The sequence below is a fragment of the Lepidochelys olivacea genome, assembly GCF_965140295.1.
Source record: "Lepidochelys olivacea isolate rLepOli2 genome assembly, chromosome: 2".
Lineage (NCBI taxonomy): Eukaryota > Metazoa > Chordata > Testudines > Cheloniidae > Lepidochelys > Lepidochelys olivacea.
In genome coordinates this window covers 135,714,363-135,733,031 of record NC_140412.1, presented here as the reverse complement: position 1 = coordinate 135,733,031, position 18,669 = coordinate 135,714,363, and the positions used below count along the sequence as shown (strand labels likewise).

At 41.9% G+C, this 18,669-nt stretch overlaps 1 protein-coding gene across 1 annotated transcript in view; it reads right to left on the bottom strand.

The window, feature by feature from the left end:
* MYO10 (myosin X) overlaps window positions 1-18,669 on the bottom strand; it is a 267,365-nt gene that overhangs the window by 97,494 nt on the left and 151,202 nt on the right. The window contains exons 4-9 of the mRNA XM_084618423.1: window positions 17,799-17,986; window positions 8,006-8,140; window positions 5,517-5,641; window positions 4,470-4,483; window positions 4,266-4,350; window positions 3,070-3,173 (exon numbers count right to left, since the gene is read on the bottom strand). Of these exons, the coding sequence (XP_084474549.1) occupies window positions 3,070-3,173; window positions 4,266-4,350; window positions 4,470-4,483; window positions 5,517-5,641; window positions 8,006-8,140; window positions 17,799-17,986 (651 nt within the window). The remainder of the gene's footprint in view (window positions 1-3,069; window positions 3,174-4,265; window positions 4,351-4,469; window positions 4,484-5,516; window positions 5,642-8,005; window positions 8,141-17,798; window positions 17,987-18,669) is intronic.

The following is an 18,669-nucleotide window of genomic DNA, read 5'->3' as shown; positions in this document are numbered from 1 at the left end:
CTACCCAAAGTCAGCCATCTTAGGGTTTTAGGAAGAAGTTCTCTTCTCTCCTCACTCTCGTACCTATAATCCCTCCAAGGTATTGGCAGGGGATTGTCCTGTTAGCCCTGCCACACCTCCAGTCACATACTTGCAATAACATTTTTAGTAAATAAGAAGGAAAGGGATATCTGCAGAAGTTCTGGGAATCCATTCCACTGTGTCTGTACAGAAAGAGCTGTTATAATAACTACTAAAACCCCACAGAACATACACCACCTTTTAGTACTGTAGAGCTGAACAACTGTACACTCTTCCAATACACAATAAATATCTACAATTGCCAATACTTTGTGGGTAGATTCATAATTTTATGGTCACTATGATTAAGGTGGTTCTCAACCTTTCTGGGCTCAGGACCCATTCATAAACCTTGACAGCCTGTCACAACCCAGTAAATAGCTTTAGTGCAAAAAACACTTGTCTTACTAAGTATTCCTTACCCATGATATAGAATATACATGTTAACGTAACTGGTACTAAAAAGGACACGGTGCATACCATAACAGCAGCTACTGAAGTTCTGGTCCCTTAGGGCTGGCTGGCCTCCGGACGTTGTGACATCCAGGTCGCAGCACCACTCAGTTTTGGCCCAGCTCCCCTAACAAGGGACCTGGAGGGCCAAGTTTTTGTGAGTCGTTTTGTGACTTGGCAAATGAGGTCACAGTGCCACTCACTCAAATTTGGTCTGGCTGCCCACCCCGCCCATCATGATGGAGGGGCAGCTCGGCTAAACTCGAGTGGCACTGTGACCCCAGAAATCACAACACCAGGAGTGAGGAACTGAATTCAGCCAGCCCCGTGGGACTGCAGCCTTTTGGTTCATGAGCCACAGATTGAGAAACCCTGATCTAATCTGACATCCATAACACAGACCATGGAACTTCACCCAGTAATTTCACTTGTTCCTGATGATTTTAACAAATTTTCTGTGATTGTCTCTAATCCTGTCAGCCATAGTTATAGTTATAGAGGGTGGTACAAGCTGAAGAGATTTTATTAATAGGATCCAGCTCATGGCACAGTAATAACAGATGTCACAAGAATACTTAGGAAGGCATGTGTGTGTGCTCACACTGCAGATCCCCACTCCAGTGGAGAAGACCTTTTGGAACACAAAGGAAAGAAAGACATCTAGAGGGGAAATCATCTGTAGCCTCTTGGAAAAAGGTCATTAGAAAGCATATGACTGAAAGAGAAGAATGAAGTACGGCTTAGGAATATTGAAGTCACTGAAGTCACGTTCTCAGGCCTTACGAAGATCTGTAAGGAAGCAAGGGATGGGGATGCATGAAACAGGGAAGGAACAGAAACTGATGATGCAAAATGTCCCTGTCCTTCACTATAAGGAAAGCAGAGTGGAAATGTCCCCATTCTGTGCCCAAATTTCTGCTTGTAAAATACTCCAGAATGCAAGATTTACATGTCAAGTTAATTTCATGCTCTACCTGCCTCACGCTGATTAGCGCAAATTAAATGTCATGCTACTCAACCTGAACTAGACGACTGCGATGCCAATATCACCCACTTCCACAAAAATACGTCTGTCATGAAATTAGGCAGTTTTATAGCTGCAAAAACAAATATACATAAACACCTTTTAAATAAATTGTACCGGACCCTTTTACTGGTTTTCAAATCCCATAGAGTACGTGCCACACTGAAATTAAGGTAGTACTAGGAAAAGAAATTGATAATTATGGTAATAGTAAGAGTCAGCTAATTACTGTAGCTAATTGCTGAAGCTAATGTGGGTGTGAAAGTTAAGGCTACTCAGAAAAATCCTCAATTAGTGTTAGTGTTTCCATTTCACCCGGCTTTCCATTCGATTTAATAATCTTATTTGATCACTTACTCCACATACCAGATTATCTTTATCGCACCCTTTCTCCCACAAAGACACATGGCTAGAAGAGACTGGAAAGCTGCAGAAGTCCACGTACTACCATGGATTTGCTATTTCCAAATTTCAGTAAATGGTGCAGATAGTGTACGAAGCCTTGAAATGAGAGAAGCAGCAGAAATATGTACACTGGTCATGTAAAATAAGGTGGCTTGTTTTCTTTTAGTAAGAAGGTTAATTTTCCCATAAAAGAAAGGCTGCTTCCTGATTGCTCTGTATTTTTATTTGACAGATTTGTATGAACTGTCCCAGGAGCATAAGCAGCAGACACAGAAGGAAGTGATGCTTCTCTTTTATACACATAACCAGCCCTCACAGTGTACACCCAATAGTTATGAAGAAAAAAGCTATCTAGTTTATTCCAGATACTAAAATCTTAATGCAAATACCTTTGGAAGGGGAAGGGAGTACACTGTATTCTAATGGATGCTTGGGGTAAGATAGTTAAACAACAGAACACTTGTTTGGTTTTGTCAAAAAAAGTGGGAATGAATCAGAAAACGTACAGGTTCACAATCAATTGTGCAATAAGACGCTTTGTGCTTCCATCGCTCTATGTGTACGTCCCTTGTTATATCCTGTGGTGTCCTATTTCGGATATGCATTATTAATGTATTTACTTTGTAGCATCTCATTCCCACCACCATGCGTTGAGGAATTTGCACCTAGGTATGAAGACATATGTCCTTTGTTATAAACTACTGTAATGGTAATTCTACATAAGTCGTGGTTGGAAGGTAAGGTGGGTGAATGTCTGATTGCCTTCCACTGCTGTCCTCTTTGCTCTGCAATTTAGTTGCTTTCCTTTCCAAGGAGTGGTGGGAGAGCGACTTCATATCCTGCATGCAAGGAAAGAAATGCTCCCTGTGATAGCAAAGTGTATGACAGAAAATTAGTCACTTCTGAGCAAAAGTAGATTCTGATCTTCCATGAGGCACCTTATGCCCATGCGGAGTGCTGTTGAAGTGAGTGGGATTGCACATAGCCATGACCATGGACTGATCCTTCTGCAAGATTAGGACCCTACTTAGCTGCAGATCATGATAGCTTTCATTGAAACCACTATCAAGCAAAGAGATATGAAACTTATCACCCTTGAACCATAAAGAACTGGTCAAACAACTCACAATGACTTCCTTGAAGGAGTCTTTGTCATTGATTGTCTTATCCGCTACACATCCAGACTGATTCAGGTAGTGGTAGTGCTCTGGTACAGATAAGTAAAATGCATCTGCAAAGAGAAAAAAACAAGTCACCATCTTAGAAGTTAAAAAATTAATTCGTGTTTCATTTACTTGAGATATGCATGAGCAGGGACACAAACTCAAGTGGTTTATAGCAGTGGTTCTCAACCAGGAGTATACGTACCCCTGGGGGTACATAGAGGTCTTCTAGGGGGTATATCAACTCATCTAGATATTTGCCTAGTTTTATAACAAGCTACATAAAGAGCACCACCGAAGTCAGTACAAACTAAAATTTCATACAATGACTTGTTTATACTGTTCTATATACTATACACTGAAATGTAAGGACAATATTTATATTCCAATTGATTTATTTTATAATTACATGGTAAAAATGGGAAAGTAAGCAATTTTTCACTAATAATGTGCTGTGACACTTTTTGTATTTTTATGTCTGATTTTTTTAAAGAAGTAGATTTTAAGTGAGGTGTAAGTTGGGAGTACGCAAGACAAATCAGACTCCTGAAAGGGATACAGAAATCTGGAAAGGTTGAGAGCCACTGGTTTATAGCAATGGAAAATGTATCACATTCATTGGAGAATTTTCATTTTATCTAGCTGTGAAACACTATAGTCTGTACTCTTCATTGCACGCAGGCAGTTAGCCAAAAAGGTGGTGCTAACACAGCTTAGACATTTTTACACAAATGCTATTTCTCTTGCTGTTAAGGGGGTTCATGACAAGAGACAATCTTCATGACAAGAGACTGTGAGAGTACGATTCCTTCTCCTCTCTTCCCTTTGGAATTTCCTAGTGCCCACCCAAGATACTAAGTGACAAACCCACAACACAGTGTCCAGCCTGAGTAACTATCCCAAGGTCACAAAGTGAGTCTGCGGCAGCTGGGAATAAACCCCAGGAGGCCTGGTGGCATTCCTATGCTAGAGACACCGCTTGTAGCAAGATGAGCTCACAAAACATGCTCGGTGAATTCAGATTAAATAAATAACCTATTTCTCTTGTTCGGTTATTGGTTTACCACAGCACTGTCAGCGCAAGATGGCGTTTCATGACTGAAATAGTACTGGCAAAGAGCCATTGCAAACAGTTGTGTGAGCTGAGCTTTGTCACTCACCTTTCTCTTCCTCTTCTATCCCTGCCAGCAGTGCATAGAATATGTGATAATTTCTCTCCCCAGGGTTCTGCCTTACTACACGGTTCTGTCAAAGCAAATAAGATGTTTAGGGGATTATTTTTAAAGGGAACCTACTCACCAGCAAGTTTTGAGAAAGTCTATGAATAAAACAAAAATACTGGAGGACAGCAAATGTTGACTTACTTTTTCTAATAAATCTTTAGTGTGGAAGAAAGTGATCCATCAAGGAATAAAACGGTAAAGAACTATATGTTTACAACTCCTGAGTGGTTTGACTTCAGAGAGAAAAAAAACCATTGTGGTCTATGTCATGTATCTGTTTGCACAGCAAAAGGAGGAGAGTTTCCCTAACTAACACATTCAGCCACTTCTAATCCCAAAGGTTTTTTCAACAGAGCATACTGAAGTATCGTCATATTCTGGACCAAATGAGGATTTGAAGTGACGCCTACCTTTTCGCCTAACTTTCTGTTTGCTGGTTAGTTTGGTGCCTACTTTAAGGGTGAAATTTACCCACCTTGCATGAAGTGTGAACAAATAACTTTTGTGCAAAGATCTAGGCAGGCTGAGTGTGTGGGGACAGAATCACACTCCTCAAAGACACGCAAGCAGGATGCAGCTGTTCCACAGCCAGTAATCCTGCAACAAGGCAGGAATAGGAACCACAACCCAACAGCCCTATACAGGGCCTATGGCTACTTCATCTATGTAACTGCAAATCCTGAGGATACACTCCTAATTCCCCAACCTGCAGCATCCTATGTGGAACTGGTGCATAGCCCAGCGTGGCTGAGTGCAAGCAGCGTGGCCAACCTGAGGCTGCCCCCCTCACACAATGGGCTCTGTACAGCCTCTCACTTCTGCTCTGTACAGGGCTACCCTTGCCCATTATGCCCTTGGCTGGTAATCAGAGTTTTTCCCATGAAGTTAAGATATTATTAACTCACTCTGAAGAAACATGCGCACTAGCCATAATACCAGAAATGAGAGAGAAAGTTTGATGATTTTATATCTAGATAAAGGAATGGATAGATGGACACACACACACTGAATCTGGACTTACTGATTTCTCTTGAAGTTTACTCAGGACAGTTTTTTTAACCTGAAATCTTTGGGTGTGGGCAGAGGGACAGGCAAAGGCTAGTATTTCCCTCCACTACTCTCCACAGAACAGATACAGGGAACACGTCACCCTGAACTACAAAGGCACTCAGCAAGAAGAGAGGATACAATCTACAATTCTTCCTCCCTGGATGTTTCCCTTCTGACAGATGTTCAGCTGAACAAACTTCCCAAAGCGACTCGAGTTGTTGTTGTAAACAGTCTTCGCGTTGCCAAAAGCTTCCATAATTGGGCTGTGAAAATAAGGGAGGACAACAAAAGTATTAACTTGTGACTGGAATACCATTGATAGGAGCAATGCACTTCAGTACTCAAGGAAAGGCACAATCCCCATAAAGCCCAGCTCTAACATTATCCTCAGACGTGGCCTACATCCTTAATCATTGCCATAGCTCTAGACCAGGGGTTCTCAAACTTCCTTGCACCACGATCCCCTTCTGACAACAAAAATTACTACATGACCCCAGGAGGGGGGACTGAGCCCACCTGAGCCCCACCGTCCAGGGGCTGAAGCCCTTGTCCAGGGGCCAAAGCCAAAGTCCAAGGGCTTCAGCCCCAGGCAGGGGGCCTGTAACCTGAGTCTGACCACCCAGAGCTGATGCCCTTGGGCTTTGGCCCTAGACAATGGGGCTTGGGCCCCGGGCCCCAGCAAGTGTAAGCCAGCCCTGCTGACCCCATTAAAATGGGCTCACGGCCCACTTTGCGGTCCTGACCCACAGTTTGAGAACTGCTGCTCTAGACACCTGTTATACCACAGGCTGTATGTCTGCAGGTGGTAAAGTAGCTATACTACTAAATAACAAAAAGACATTAGCTACTGTACAGCTCTGAACTGAAACAGGATTTATTATAACAGGTCTATATTATAAGTGTTGTTTAGTGTTCGCATTATAGTAAAGACAGAGGCCCCCAGTCAAGCCAGGACCCAATTTGCCAGCGTGCCATATGGGCATATAGGAGACCGTTCTCGCCCTAAAGAACTTGCACAATCTTACTTTAGTGGGTGAAAACAGAGATGGGGGAGGGACAGTGATAGCAACAGATCTGTTCATAGTGTAGTTGTGCACAACTTCTTGTTAAAACGTTGAGTGAATTTAGTGCTTGTGGAAGGTACCTGATTAACAGCAGATAGATCCATCAAATCAGCTTCCTTGATTTTTCCTTACCTCAGCAGGCTACCTACAGTCACCCTGCTGATCCTTACTACCCCATTCTGTTTCCCTTTAGTTCCCCTTCAAATCTCTCTCCTATCCACCAAATAATAAAATCTTCTCACCCCATCCACCTCTCCCTCTCTCGCACCTCCTGCTGCCTTCCTCACTCCCATCCCCTCAGCTCAGCCCCAAACAAAAATGAAAAAAAATTTACTAAGAAACAATCCCAATTTGTACAAAACCACTTCATGCATTGTGCAGAACCATTCTATTCGTGATTCTGTTACTGTGACCCGGGCCCTCCCCCACTGCCACGCTTATTGTTTTCTAAATGCACCCATGCATCATGTGTAAAATAGATGGCAAGTTCTTCAACGCAGGGCCAGTCTAGTTTGTTCTGTAAAATGCCTTGCATTTGGGTGATTTATAAATACATAACACACACAAATAATCAGTAATGCTATAGCATCCGCAGGGCAGGCTCTGTCTACACTGCCTTATCAATATACTTCAAACCTGACCTAGAGAGATTGCCCCTGAACTATAGGTCACTGCCCACAACCTTGCCTCTGAAATAAGACTACCCAAGAGTGTGCGAGCTATAATTTGGCTATATAGTCACTACAGAATCAACTCATTTATTATAGGCCATCAACCAGCTTTCAGTCGCTAGCCTCTCAAGACTACATTTGATCCAGCGTTGTAGGAGTAAAAGCTCCTGTGGCCCTCTACAAGCTGTCTGAAACATCCAGGTCCCACATATACTTTTGATGCAACAGAATCTCCTTTCTGACAATCTGCGGTAGATTATTGGAGCCTGTGGTACAGACAGCCTTTACTAAACCCTTCCTCCTAATTTATTATCCAGCATGTAAATATCACTGAGACAACAGTCAACAGAGATATGGAGGTTTTTTCAAATAGAATTAAATTAATGGAGACACCAAACGAAAGTACCAAAGCTGTTTCTGGAGCACATCTCTACCAAACAGGGAAAACAGAAAAGTAAAACTCTTAATGGCCTTATCGCACAGAAATTTTGAATCAATGTAGCTCCACTGATGTTTATTTTGATTTTTTAAAATTACAGCTGTAATTTAAAATGTAAGGGGGAAAACAGTGGAAAATCCATAGTGCGTATGAAATTCCAAAAGAGAAAAAAAATCACTGGGAAAAACCTGCAATGTAAATCAAGAGGTCTGCACACACCAAGAATTGGCATCTGTAACACAGAACTTACAGCCAAAGAACCGCCAACACTGGAGATGGAAAAGACCTGCTGGGTCATCTGTCCATTCCCTGGGTGCCAGTGCAGGATTATTTTCCAGTGTTTTGTGCAGGAGTCTAGTTTTAAATGTCTTCAGCTTCAGTGGTTGTTCTACCTCTGTCACTCTGTATTGTGTGCAACACTATGGACCATGTCTGAGGATATGAACACAGTACCTGCTCTCAAGAATAGCTTGCTCCACACAGGAGGTCTTTTCCTTACGGGACAGTTCCAGCGAATGTTGGCTCATGGCAGATAAGAACTTGAGAATCAGCTTAGTACTTTCTGTCTTACCAGCACCACTTTCACCACTGAAAGACAAAAAACCATACCACAGTGTTTTTACTTTGACTATGCTCATGGGGGGGAAAAAATCCTTGGTTTGGCCTACATCAAGGCGCTCACGAGCCAAAGTGAAGGGAGTGATTAGAGAGGGCTGTCAGACCATGACAATTTGATTGAGTGAGATTTAAAATACTCTGAGAATTTAAATGTCTCATTGGAACACAGCACAAAACTCATAATAGCTCCATGCTTCTGCAGCGCTTTTCAGCCAGGATCTCAATTTATCAACATATGACAAGCACCCCTTCAACTCCTGTGAGGCACCCAAGGGCTACAGAGATGACATAATACACCTGAAGTGAATACTTGCTGAAGTGCAACCACCGCGGAATGGAAAATAGCAGAAGGAGGCATGGCCACATGGCTACGGCTACGTTAAAATCCGCTATAAAGCTAATCCAAAATCAGGAGTCTTCCACCATGAGGGAGACTTGGTATGGCTGCAGCATGGTTATTTGTAGAAGGATAACCATAGGGGAGGTTTCAGAGTAGCAGCCGTGTTAGTCTGTATTCGCAAAAAGAAAAGGAGTACTTGTGGCACCTTAGAGACTAACCAGTTTATTTGAGCATAAGCTTTCGTAAACTACAGCTGACATCATCGGATAGGGGAGGGAGCCTTGGTGTGAAACAGAGCATTAATAAGTGTGTAGGCGGTCATCTATGCACATTTATGGCACTGCATACTTAAATATTATTATTACTGTTCATAATAAAGATGATGATGATACAGGTTTCTTTTAAACAAAGGTTTTTCATGTAGGGTCAGACTCTAAACTTAGTCATACCAGCATAAATCCACAGCACCTCTATGTACTTTTACTCATTTTATTTTATATATAAAAATTATATAAATTATATTTTATTTTAAACAAACAGAATCTAAAACACCTATTGCCACATATAGCAACTAATCCAATTTGGTAAAATTATATGCAAAATTTGTGCCAAAACAAAGGGAAAAGTTAAATGTGCAGAACGTTTAAAGACCCATTGATATTTGAAAAAAATAGACCATTTAAAAACAATCAATGCTCATACAAACAGAATATGAAATACTGAATTTCTATTACTAGACCATTTGCTTAAAAACAGTGAGCCAAATTTTGCTTTCCTGTCCAATCCCATTTCCTTCAATAATGTTGTATGTGGGCAAGTTCAGAGCATAATTTAACCAATAATTTAACTTATCTTATTTCCTAAAAACTCAATTATCTGATTTGCTTATTTCTCCCCTGAAGTCATGGGACAAAATTTTGACTTTAAATACATGCACTTAATTCCTATTTACTTTCATGGAAATTGTGCACACTTAAGTCCTGATCCCACCCCCACATTGCAGCCAACAGGAATTCTGTCATTGACTTTAACAGATGAGAACTTTGTACATATACAATGCACTGTCTGGTTATTAGCCAAAAGTGGTGAATGTAGTGCCCTTATGTCATCACAGGGATTTCTAGTGAGGAGCAAAGAACATATACAGCCCCAAGAAGCAAACATCAGATTTCCATGCAAGTACACTTCAACAATTAAAAATAAAATAAAATAAAAATCAGGGAAGAGAAATCTAGAATAAATATATAAAATGTATCGAGAGATCCGTGTCTAAATGTTTTGCATAGCTTTCCAGAAGGTGTCAGCAACTCTTAAAAATGATTCACAACTTCATATAAGACATAGTATATTTATTCTGATAAGTGCTGGAGTCTCTTCAACCCTAGCATTGTAACAGGCTCTTGGCTGACCTTCCTTCATCCATCGCACATTTACATTCTATCCAAAATTCTGCAGTACATTTAATTTATTTTGACCTTTTATAACTCTCATGCTATCTTTCTATTACATTGGCACCCTGCGCACATGAGAATTAGCAATAGCACTTCCAGGATTCATTTTTAAAGAGCTTTATACTTCAGTGCCTTTATATTTGCCAGGTAAAGAACAACAAAACATCCACTTTACTGATGTCTATTTTCCTGCCTACACTCTGCCCTCTGGGTCAAGATCTTTGGCTGGCATACATCAGCACAGCCTCACTGCAGTTATCTGGGTGTCAGAGCTATGCCAATGGAGGCCAGCTAAGGATCTGGATCGCTTGCCGATTAATGATTAGAGTTGCCATTTCTGTCCTGTGCCATGGGCCAAATTCTGCTCTGACTCACTCCAGTGTGAATCTGAAGTAATTGTACGGAAGCCAATGGAGTCTCTCTGGAGTTATACTGGGGGTAACTGGGAGCAGCATTTGGCTATACTTCTGTGTCAGGAATGCTTTTAAATTTGGTTTTAAAAGTTTTTTTTCTTCCTATTTCTAATATAGTTGGTACCATGCTTAGTTATGTTTTGCTGCTGCTTTCTTTGCAGCTCTTTGACACAATGCAAGTTATTTTATAAATCAATTCTTATTAACAAAAATATGAAAAAACACCAAGTACTCCAAACTTTCCATTAATTTGCATGACTGCTACAACTCAAACACTTACACTGTGTGGTGGTAGTTCAGTCCTACAAAATCCTCAGGGAAGTAGACTCCCTTTAGTGTGCACTCAACCTTTCAACTAACCTCTCACCCCAAGCATTTTTAAACGCAAAGCCTGTTCCAATCCATTACATTCAGTGCTCTGGATACACTAAGTATGACAGCAGTCTGTGAGGTCCTCATTTTGGAAATCTTTAATCTTTCTCCATCACTTGTTCCACATGTCGTGCTTTGTGAAGGGCAAAACAGTCTGAACTTTGGACTACTGCAGGGGGAAGAGGATCAGTAAAAGAGACTTCTCACTCCGAGGGCTTTCATATGCAAATGACTGAACCGACACACTCTAAATCACTCCTCAGTTCAATCTTTTGGCTTTATAACTTATATGACAGATAAAAAATAAAGCCCCCACAGCAAACATGGTTCTTCAAATGCACTGTTTAATCTTGGTATGTCAGTCTCATAAATAAAGTCTTCCCATCAAAAAGTTTGGGTCTTGTCCAAAAAGTAGCTTGTTTTATGTTGATCTTCAATCCGAGTGAAAACGTTTCAGGCAACCAGCTGATAATAAAATAAACAGTCTGACATTGGGTTGTGATTTCAGGTTTGCTGTCTCCATTTCTTTAGTTGTTTTAGGATCTGTATTTTTTTAAGCTTTTAATTTAAAAAATGGAAGAACTACAAACATACAAGGAGAGGACTACACATGGATAAGGCCAGCTAAAAATCAAGGTAAGGTGTTACCCTACATTTGCACTAGGAAAAAGGTCAAGTTTAGGTCTGACTTAGCTAATGTGTTATCTATGCCCAACCTAAACTCGACCACTTTTCCTAGTTAAGGCAACTGCCCCGTGAGCTGAAAAAGGGAGGATTCCTCTGCCACCCCTGCAGAGATACCCAGAGCCCAGTCCAGCTACTCAGGCTGGGTGCCAGGCCTGGAGTTCGTCTCCCCAAATACAACAGTGACACGTTATTTTGCAATCTTTCTGTTGTGTAATAATAGCTAATTGTTTCGAATGAAATGATCCTGTGATGTAGGGTGTAGACTGATACAAAGTATAAAGCAATACGAATGTGTCTCAGTGTAGTCATCTCTGTATCAAAGGCTTTAAGTATATAAACTGCAACAGTAATATTCAGCCTGGTAGACCTCAAGGGCCACTTCACACAGTGCCAGTTTCAATGAAGTAATGGAGTCACATGATAATCACAGCATGCTATGCACACACTGGACAGCAGTGTTTGCAACATGGTATTAGATCAGTATGTTAGGATGCTGCATCATTGTGACTCAGTATTATCGTGTAATAATGCAGCACTGTCGAACAGAAATTGCATAATTACGGTCTTTCTGCAACTCCATTTAAAACAATTCCTCACCATTCCCCAGGCTTTTACATGGTAAAGATGGCTTTATATTAATAAACACTGCGTTTTATTTTGCAATCTGAGTCAGTCCTGGATTAGACTCCCATTTTCCTACCTTACCTCTCCAATTAGAGAAAAATTCATAGCATTTAAAAATAATCCCACATATTTGTTTTTAAATTATGTTCTGAACTAATGTATTCATAGGAGTCTCTTCAAAAAAATTGTAAAACTGATTAACTCCACTAGGGGGTGCTTCATCCCTAGACAATTCCAAATGGTGCTAAATGCCTTTAGTTTATAAGGCAGTTCTCACCTCCTATAATTTTAGATACAGCATAACATTGAACAAGAGCAATACATTGGGATTTGAAAGCTAACAACTCACAACTTAATTTTAGCTTCATTTGTGTACAATACTTGTTTTACATCATAGTTTTCAAGATGGAATTTCCTAAGATTTCCTTCGGTGCGGTGCCTTCTTTTGCAGGCAGCATAACACTCTGAATTCAGAAACGTGGCAGCTAAGTTCTGCTTCTCATTACCATTTTCAAACGTCAGAGCTAACCTGTCTAATAAAACTGACAAAACTAATCACTCCATCGTCTTTCAATTCTAAGCAAATAAACCAGGCATGGCCAAGGTTTTTAAAAGTGACTAGTCATTTTGAACGCATCAATTTTTGCATAAGCCAAATGAGACGCCTGATTTTCAGAGGGCGTCAAAGGATAATTGGCCACTTTGAGGGGACATGGGTCCAGCCACACCTGTGCCATAATTAATTAGCTGCTTCCCAGCCTGAAGAGATGGGACTAAGGAGGGTCACGTGATAGCTTAACAAACACCTGGGCTTTATAAAAGGGCGTAGAGACCAGTCTGTGTGCTGGAACCACAGGGACTGGGCAGGCTTCTATGGCAGGGTCTGCAGGAGGTGGGTTACTCCAGAAGAACCAGCTTGTGGGCCCAATGTTCTATAGTGGAACAGGCAAGGATGCAAGGAAGAGAGCTCAGCAGGATGTGAGAACTGTACACCCAGGAGCTGAAGGCTCTATCCCAGAGCCATAAAGACTCTCACAGGTAGCCCAGAAAGGGGCTGGGAATAGACCCTCAAAGATAGGCTGAAGAAAAGCCCCTGAAGAGCAGAAAAACATTTTTGTTTGCTGGGATTTTTAGTTTGAATTTCTTGTTCTGTGACTTTGCTGGAAGGTTAAGTCACAACTCCAGCACAGACCGATGTCTGGGAAGCCAAGGAGCCTAACCTCAGGGAAAGAAACTGGGACAGGGAGTGTTTAACCACACCATACTCAGCCAGCAGGGAGCTCTATGGGGCAGTCATGTCCCCACAAACAGTTGGGTTTTAGCACCCTTCAAAGGTCTCAAGTCTGCCACCCAAAACTGAGACGGCCAAAAACACTCATCACGTATAAAAGTCTTGACCCATGTTATTAATCTGCTCAGACTGACTCACAGCCCAGAAAAAAAAAAAAACACTTTGTAAGCACAGAAATTGGCATTGATTTTCTTTGATTCTATTTAATTATAGCTATGAGCACAATTTCCTTTTAAATTTTGTAAAAGTGAAACCTACCCTTATAAAGTTGTATTGCAGTATTTATCCAAAATGTAGCATTTTACAAATGCTAACCAATTGCTTGGGACCAGACCTGCAGAAAATTGTTGTAAGGATAGAAGTTGTGAATGTGAAATTTTCCCAAATAATGTTTTCCCTGCACTGTGGCTCAACAGACCCGACACTCTCCGGGAACTTGGCAGGCCTGTGTTCTATTCCGGCTCTGCCACCAGCCTGCCAGGTGATCTTGAAGTTACTTCACTTCTCTGTGCTTTAGTTTCCCCATCGATAAAATGGAAGTACTACCACCTACTGCTTTTGTAAATTGCTTTAAGATCTAAGGATAGAAAATGATATATATAAAAACTAGATATTGCTATTATTATTGGTGAAACCCCTAAGAACCTCTCCATGCCAACTGGCAAAGGGCTCACTGTTTTGTATCAGGCCTGAGTCACTCACTGCACCTAGCACACTGCTTCACAGTATTCACCCAAAAAAGGTTGTGCAAAGTGTCTAATGGAAGCTTATGTCGTCGTACTAATCTTCCTGATCATTGTGTGATGTAGGAATGGGTGACAGTTAAGACTTTTTATGTATGTATTGAACATAGATTTAGAATCTGTGTCCCTGGCAAGCTGACAAGCAGGTTTTGCCAGACAATGGGATGTGGAATCACCTATCTCACTAGGTCTCCAAAGTAAATTAAGCATTGTAAAACCAAAACAAAGCAAGCCCTCTTTGCATGTAAAGTCAACAGGAAAACAGGCTGATTGGGGGATGTAAACTCAACAGGGGAGCACATACCAGGGGGCCATAAGAAGGCAACATGACCCCTCTTTTATCCTGCACTTGAGGGGATAACCAGGCAATGCTGTTACATCCATGAAAACAGGATCTAAGCCAACCTGGACTGAAGTGCTGCAGAAAAGGCTTAGGTGAGATAAGACCACTTTCAACAAAGATTGTAGCCTCTTAAATTATTTTTTTAGTCTCAAAAAGGTGTGTTATACTTTTATTTCTAACCTGTTGTTCTTGTTATCCTTGTCACAATCTCTTAAATCTTAACCTTCGATTTCTTTTCACTGTAAGTAGATTACAGCACTGTGTTGTTAGATTGGAGCTGATACTCAGTTGAATCAAACAAGCCGGTGTGTTTATACTATTTCTTGGAAGCAGCAAACCTGGTAACTACCATGAGTGTCTGTAACAGGGGGACGCTCTTTAAGGGCGCTTGGGGTCCGCCTGTTGTTAACTTACAAAGCAGAGTAGGACAGGTAGAGTCCTGAGGACAGTGCGTGAGTGGTTGAAAGGCTGGTGCTGTTCAGGTGCTGACACTCAGTTACCACACGAAAGACTCCCACATGCTGGAGGCGGGGGGTTGGGGGAGACAAGGTTACACTCGGTCCTGGGCACCCCCAGGAAGTGTCACAGTTGGGCAGGATTCTGATCGCCCCCTCAGCTATTTTACAGGAAGTCTTCCCCTGCGTCTTAGACAGAGGGGCCCAGTAGCACACCTCTTCCAAACAATCTGCATAGTTATCAGGCAAGATGTTAACCAAACCATTAGCTGGACCCAAGGCAGAGCATGCACAAGACCAAATGAGAGAGTGGTGAACAAGAAGAACGATAAGAATCAACACAAATAAATCAGAGACAAGATTTGAGACACATTTGTTTAAAAGTCAGATGAACAAGTAAAGTAATCAGGTTTGTCAAACACCGGCAATACTAGTGGGGATACTACTTTCAAAATGCTAAAACCGTTGACTTACAACGTTTCCACTGTATCTGGCATCAAACCAGTTACTGCCAATATGATGGTCATCCTTCATCGACTCTTTTATAAAGCCAAGTAATTATTGTGACTAATGTAAAAGGATTTCCCACTGTCTCAGTCTGTAAGCCAGACGTGTTTGATGGAATGTAGGATTTTGTCCCACGCCTATGTCTTTCTGGCAAAAGCCCTTCCCTGCCCCTCACTATGCTAATGCTTTTCACCAGTGCTGTGGTTCCTAGTGAGGACGAAACCCAGCATTCCTCTCAGGGGCATATGAAGAGCTGGAAGAAAGGTGCCTCTTGTCCCAACACAAAAGAGCATGGAACGGGATTAATAAATAGTGGATGTCATACCAGTAGCCACTAGGCGGGTTCCATAGGTGGCTTCACATCCCAAGTTTCAGAGCAAACAGGCTGTATTCAAGCAGTTTTCTGATAGTATGCCATGAAATCATCTGACTCCTGCCTGGTTTCACAAACAGTGACAGAAAGCTTTTTGTATATTATGGCTTTAAGAGGTGCCATCTGGACTCAACATTACAGAGTCACTACATACAGTCCAAAGAGAAATGGGATTCTCTCTGGCCATGTTTGAAACATGCTGTCAGCCAAACTGGTGCTGTTACTAGGCAGCGTTTGTGTGGGAGGGGGGTGCTGGAATTGCTATTTAAGAGTTTTTAGTGACATTTAAGGTGCAACATAATTCCATCTGGTATACAAAAAAACCTCTGCTGATGGGAGGGAAATGATGCCACAGAGTGGCTCTCACTTGGCCATACACCCTCTAAACCCAACGATGCCCCTTACAATAGTAGAGCCCCACACTTGTAGAAGGGCTGTTTATGGAGTCGGAGGAAGGAAAGATGCTGTCTGAGCCTCAAACCTCCTCTCTCACAAAAACTGGAACCTTTTCGTTTCCAGAGACCATGATCAGGCCCTATGGTATCTTACTTGTCTGAACCATCCCCCCAATGTATTGGTCAGGCAGCCTCTCTTTTGGATTAGGAAAGATATGCATCCATTTCCAGGGTCCATCCTGGAAGGGGGACCTGTCTTTTTCAGCTGATTGTTGCTTCAATTCTAGCTATCCCCACAGCTTAGCCGAGAAATCATTTTTGTTTCCAAGGGTTATTTTCCTCTAAGAAAGTGAGCAAGATATGATAGAGAGAGGAAGAAAACCAATGACCTGCGAGCTTTAATACTTCTGCTTCAGAGGGGGTTACATCAGCAGTTTACATTAATCTCAAGGAAAGCTGTGTTTTCTCATGGGTAGAGCAGAGGAAAATCAAAACTCCAGGGTTCTATTCCCCACTCTGCTACTGTGTAACTTCAGTGGTCATCCCGAACAAGATTTTTGACTTTACTAGGTCTTCGTTTTTTCCCCTACAAGATGAATAAGCTACTTACTTACATTACAAGGTTGTGAGGCTTAATTACTGAGGGCGCAGTCATGAGCCCAGCTGGGCAGAGGATGTAAGGGGGTGTGAGGAGCCTCTTGCTCCTGCATGCAGGCTATCCACATCACTAAACCCTGTGAGAAGTGGGGAAGCAGCTATCACCAGGCTGCTGCTCCCCATCCTGCATAGGTGTGTAAAGAATAGGCAAGCAGGGGCATGGAGTAGGCGGAGCCTTGGCTTCACCCTAGGGTGACCAGATGTCCTGATTTTATAGGGACAGTCCCGATATTTGAGGCCTATTACCCCCACCCCTGTCCCGATTTTTCACACTTGCTATCTGGTCAACCTACTTCACCCTCCAGCCAGTCAGCAGGGGAAGTAATCTGCCTCACGGAAAGAGCTGGCTCACTGAACTTCTCCCATGCAACAAGGGGGAAGCAGGGGCTGAACTGCGACTGAGTGCTACTGAAGTGCCAGCTGCATTTCTGAACACCAGCAAACAGCAGACCACAAGGGAAGCTATTATATCTCCATCAAACTAAAGCATAATCAGGTTAAACAATAGGAGAAACAAGAACAATTAATTACATTGAATTAAATGGCCAAAGAGTTGGGAGGACTTCATTATTATTATTTATAGGTTCCCTAACATTCTTTTTTTGATGGATGCAATTTTCAAGACTAGTGATGACAAATTATCAGGCTCCACAGTGAGGCAGAAGACAATGGAAAAAGTGAAGCATTTAGAGCGAAATAAGGAAGTGAACAGCCAAAAGTGTGTGGCACTCACGCATCTTTTCATTAAATGACTGCAGGGCATATATAAGCAAAAAATGCCTTGTCTTTCAAGGGCTGATTAGGATCACGTAGTAATTCTACATCTGCACAGACCTAACGATTAATGAGGTTAAGGGGAAAGGGTCAGAGCATGCTCTTCCTCTGTGCCTTTCCCTTGGCATTCCAAGCACTCACTTTCAATTTACCTTTAAAGCTCAGCAGCAGGACTAGGAATAATTAATGCAGTAGCCACTTACCTGATGAGAACACACTGGTTGTCATGACGTTTCCATAGGCAGCGGTAGCACTCGTTAGCAACAGCAAAGATATGAGGTGGAATTTCCCCCATGTGGTGCTTGCTGTATTGCTCTACTGCAGTGCGGTCATAGAGTCCTGGAATGGTCTTGTAGGGGTTCACAGAGGCAACAATGGAGCCGATATATGTCTGTAAAGGCACACAAAACAGGATCCCTTATGTGAACGCCGTATGTTAAGGATCTACAGGGAGTTCTTTGGAGACAGAAAGAGTAACTTACTCTACGTTTACAAATGCCTAGCACATGGTAGGGATGCTATCTGATACAGGTGTACAGTACGTAAGCTTCAGACAAAGGCAGCAGCCTGTTAAATGTTTCCACCTGCCTTGCACATTTGGGCATCATTATAAGTGCATGCAAATGTCAACAAAGACTAACAAAAGCTTGTTTCACACACACTTTTCGAGAGCTAAAATTTCTCTGTTAACATTTTATGCTATGCATGGGTCTGTAAAACAGTTGGAGGACTCAACTGAAATGTCCACAGCACCAAAATCCCACAACCATATTGGAAGAGAAGCATCTCTTGCTGTGCCAGTCACCCATGTGTTAGCACAGGCCGAAAGACAAGCATTTAAGTATTTCTTTTTTTAGGGCTTTGCTACAAGGGAAGGTATTCTGAAACAGCTATTCCTAATTAACTGATTGTGTGGACACCCTTATTCCAGAACAACCGTGCTTTATGCTGAATAAATTTAATCCGTTTTGGATTAAGCTAATTTGGAATGACAGGTTTCAGAGTAGCAGCCGAGTTAGTCTGTATTTGCAAAAAGAAAAGGAGTACTTGTGGCACCTTAGAGACTAACCAATT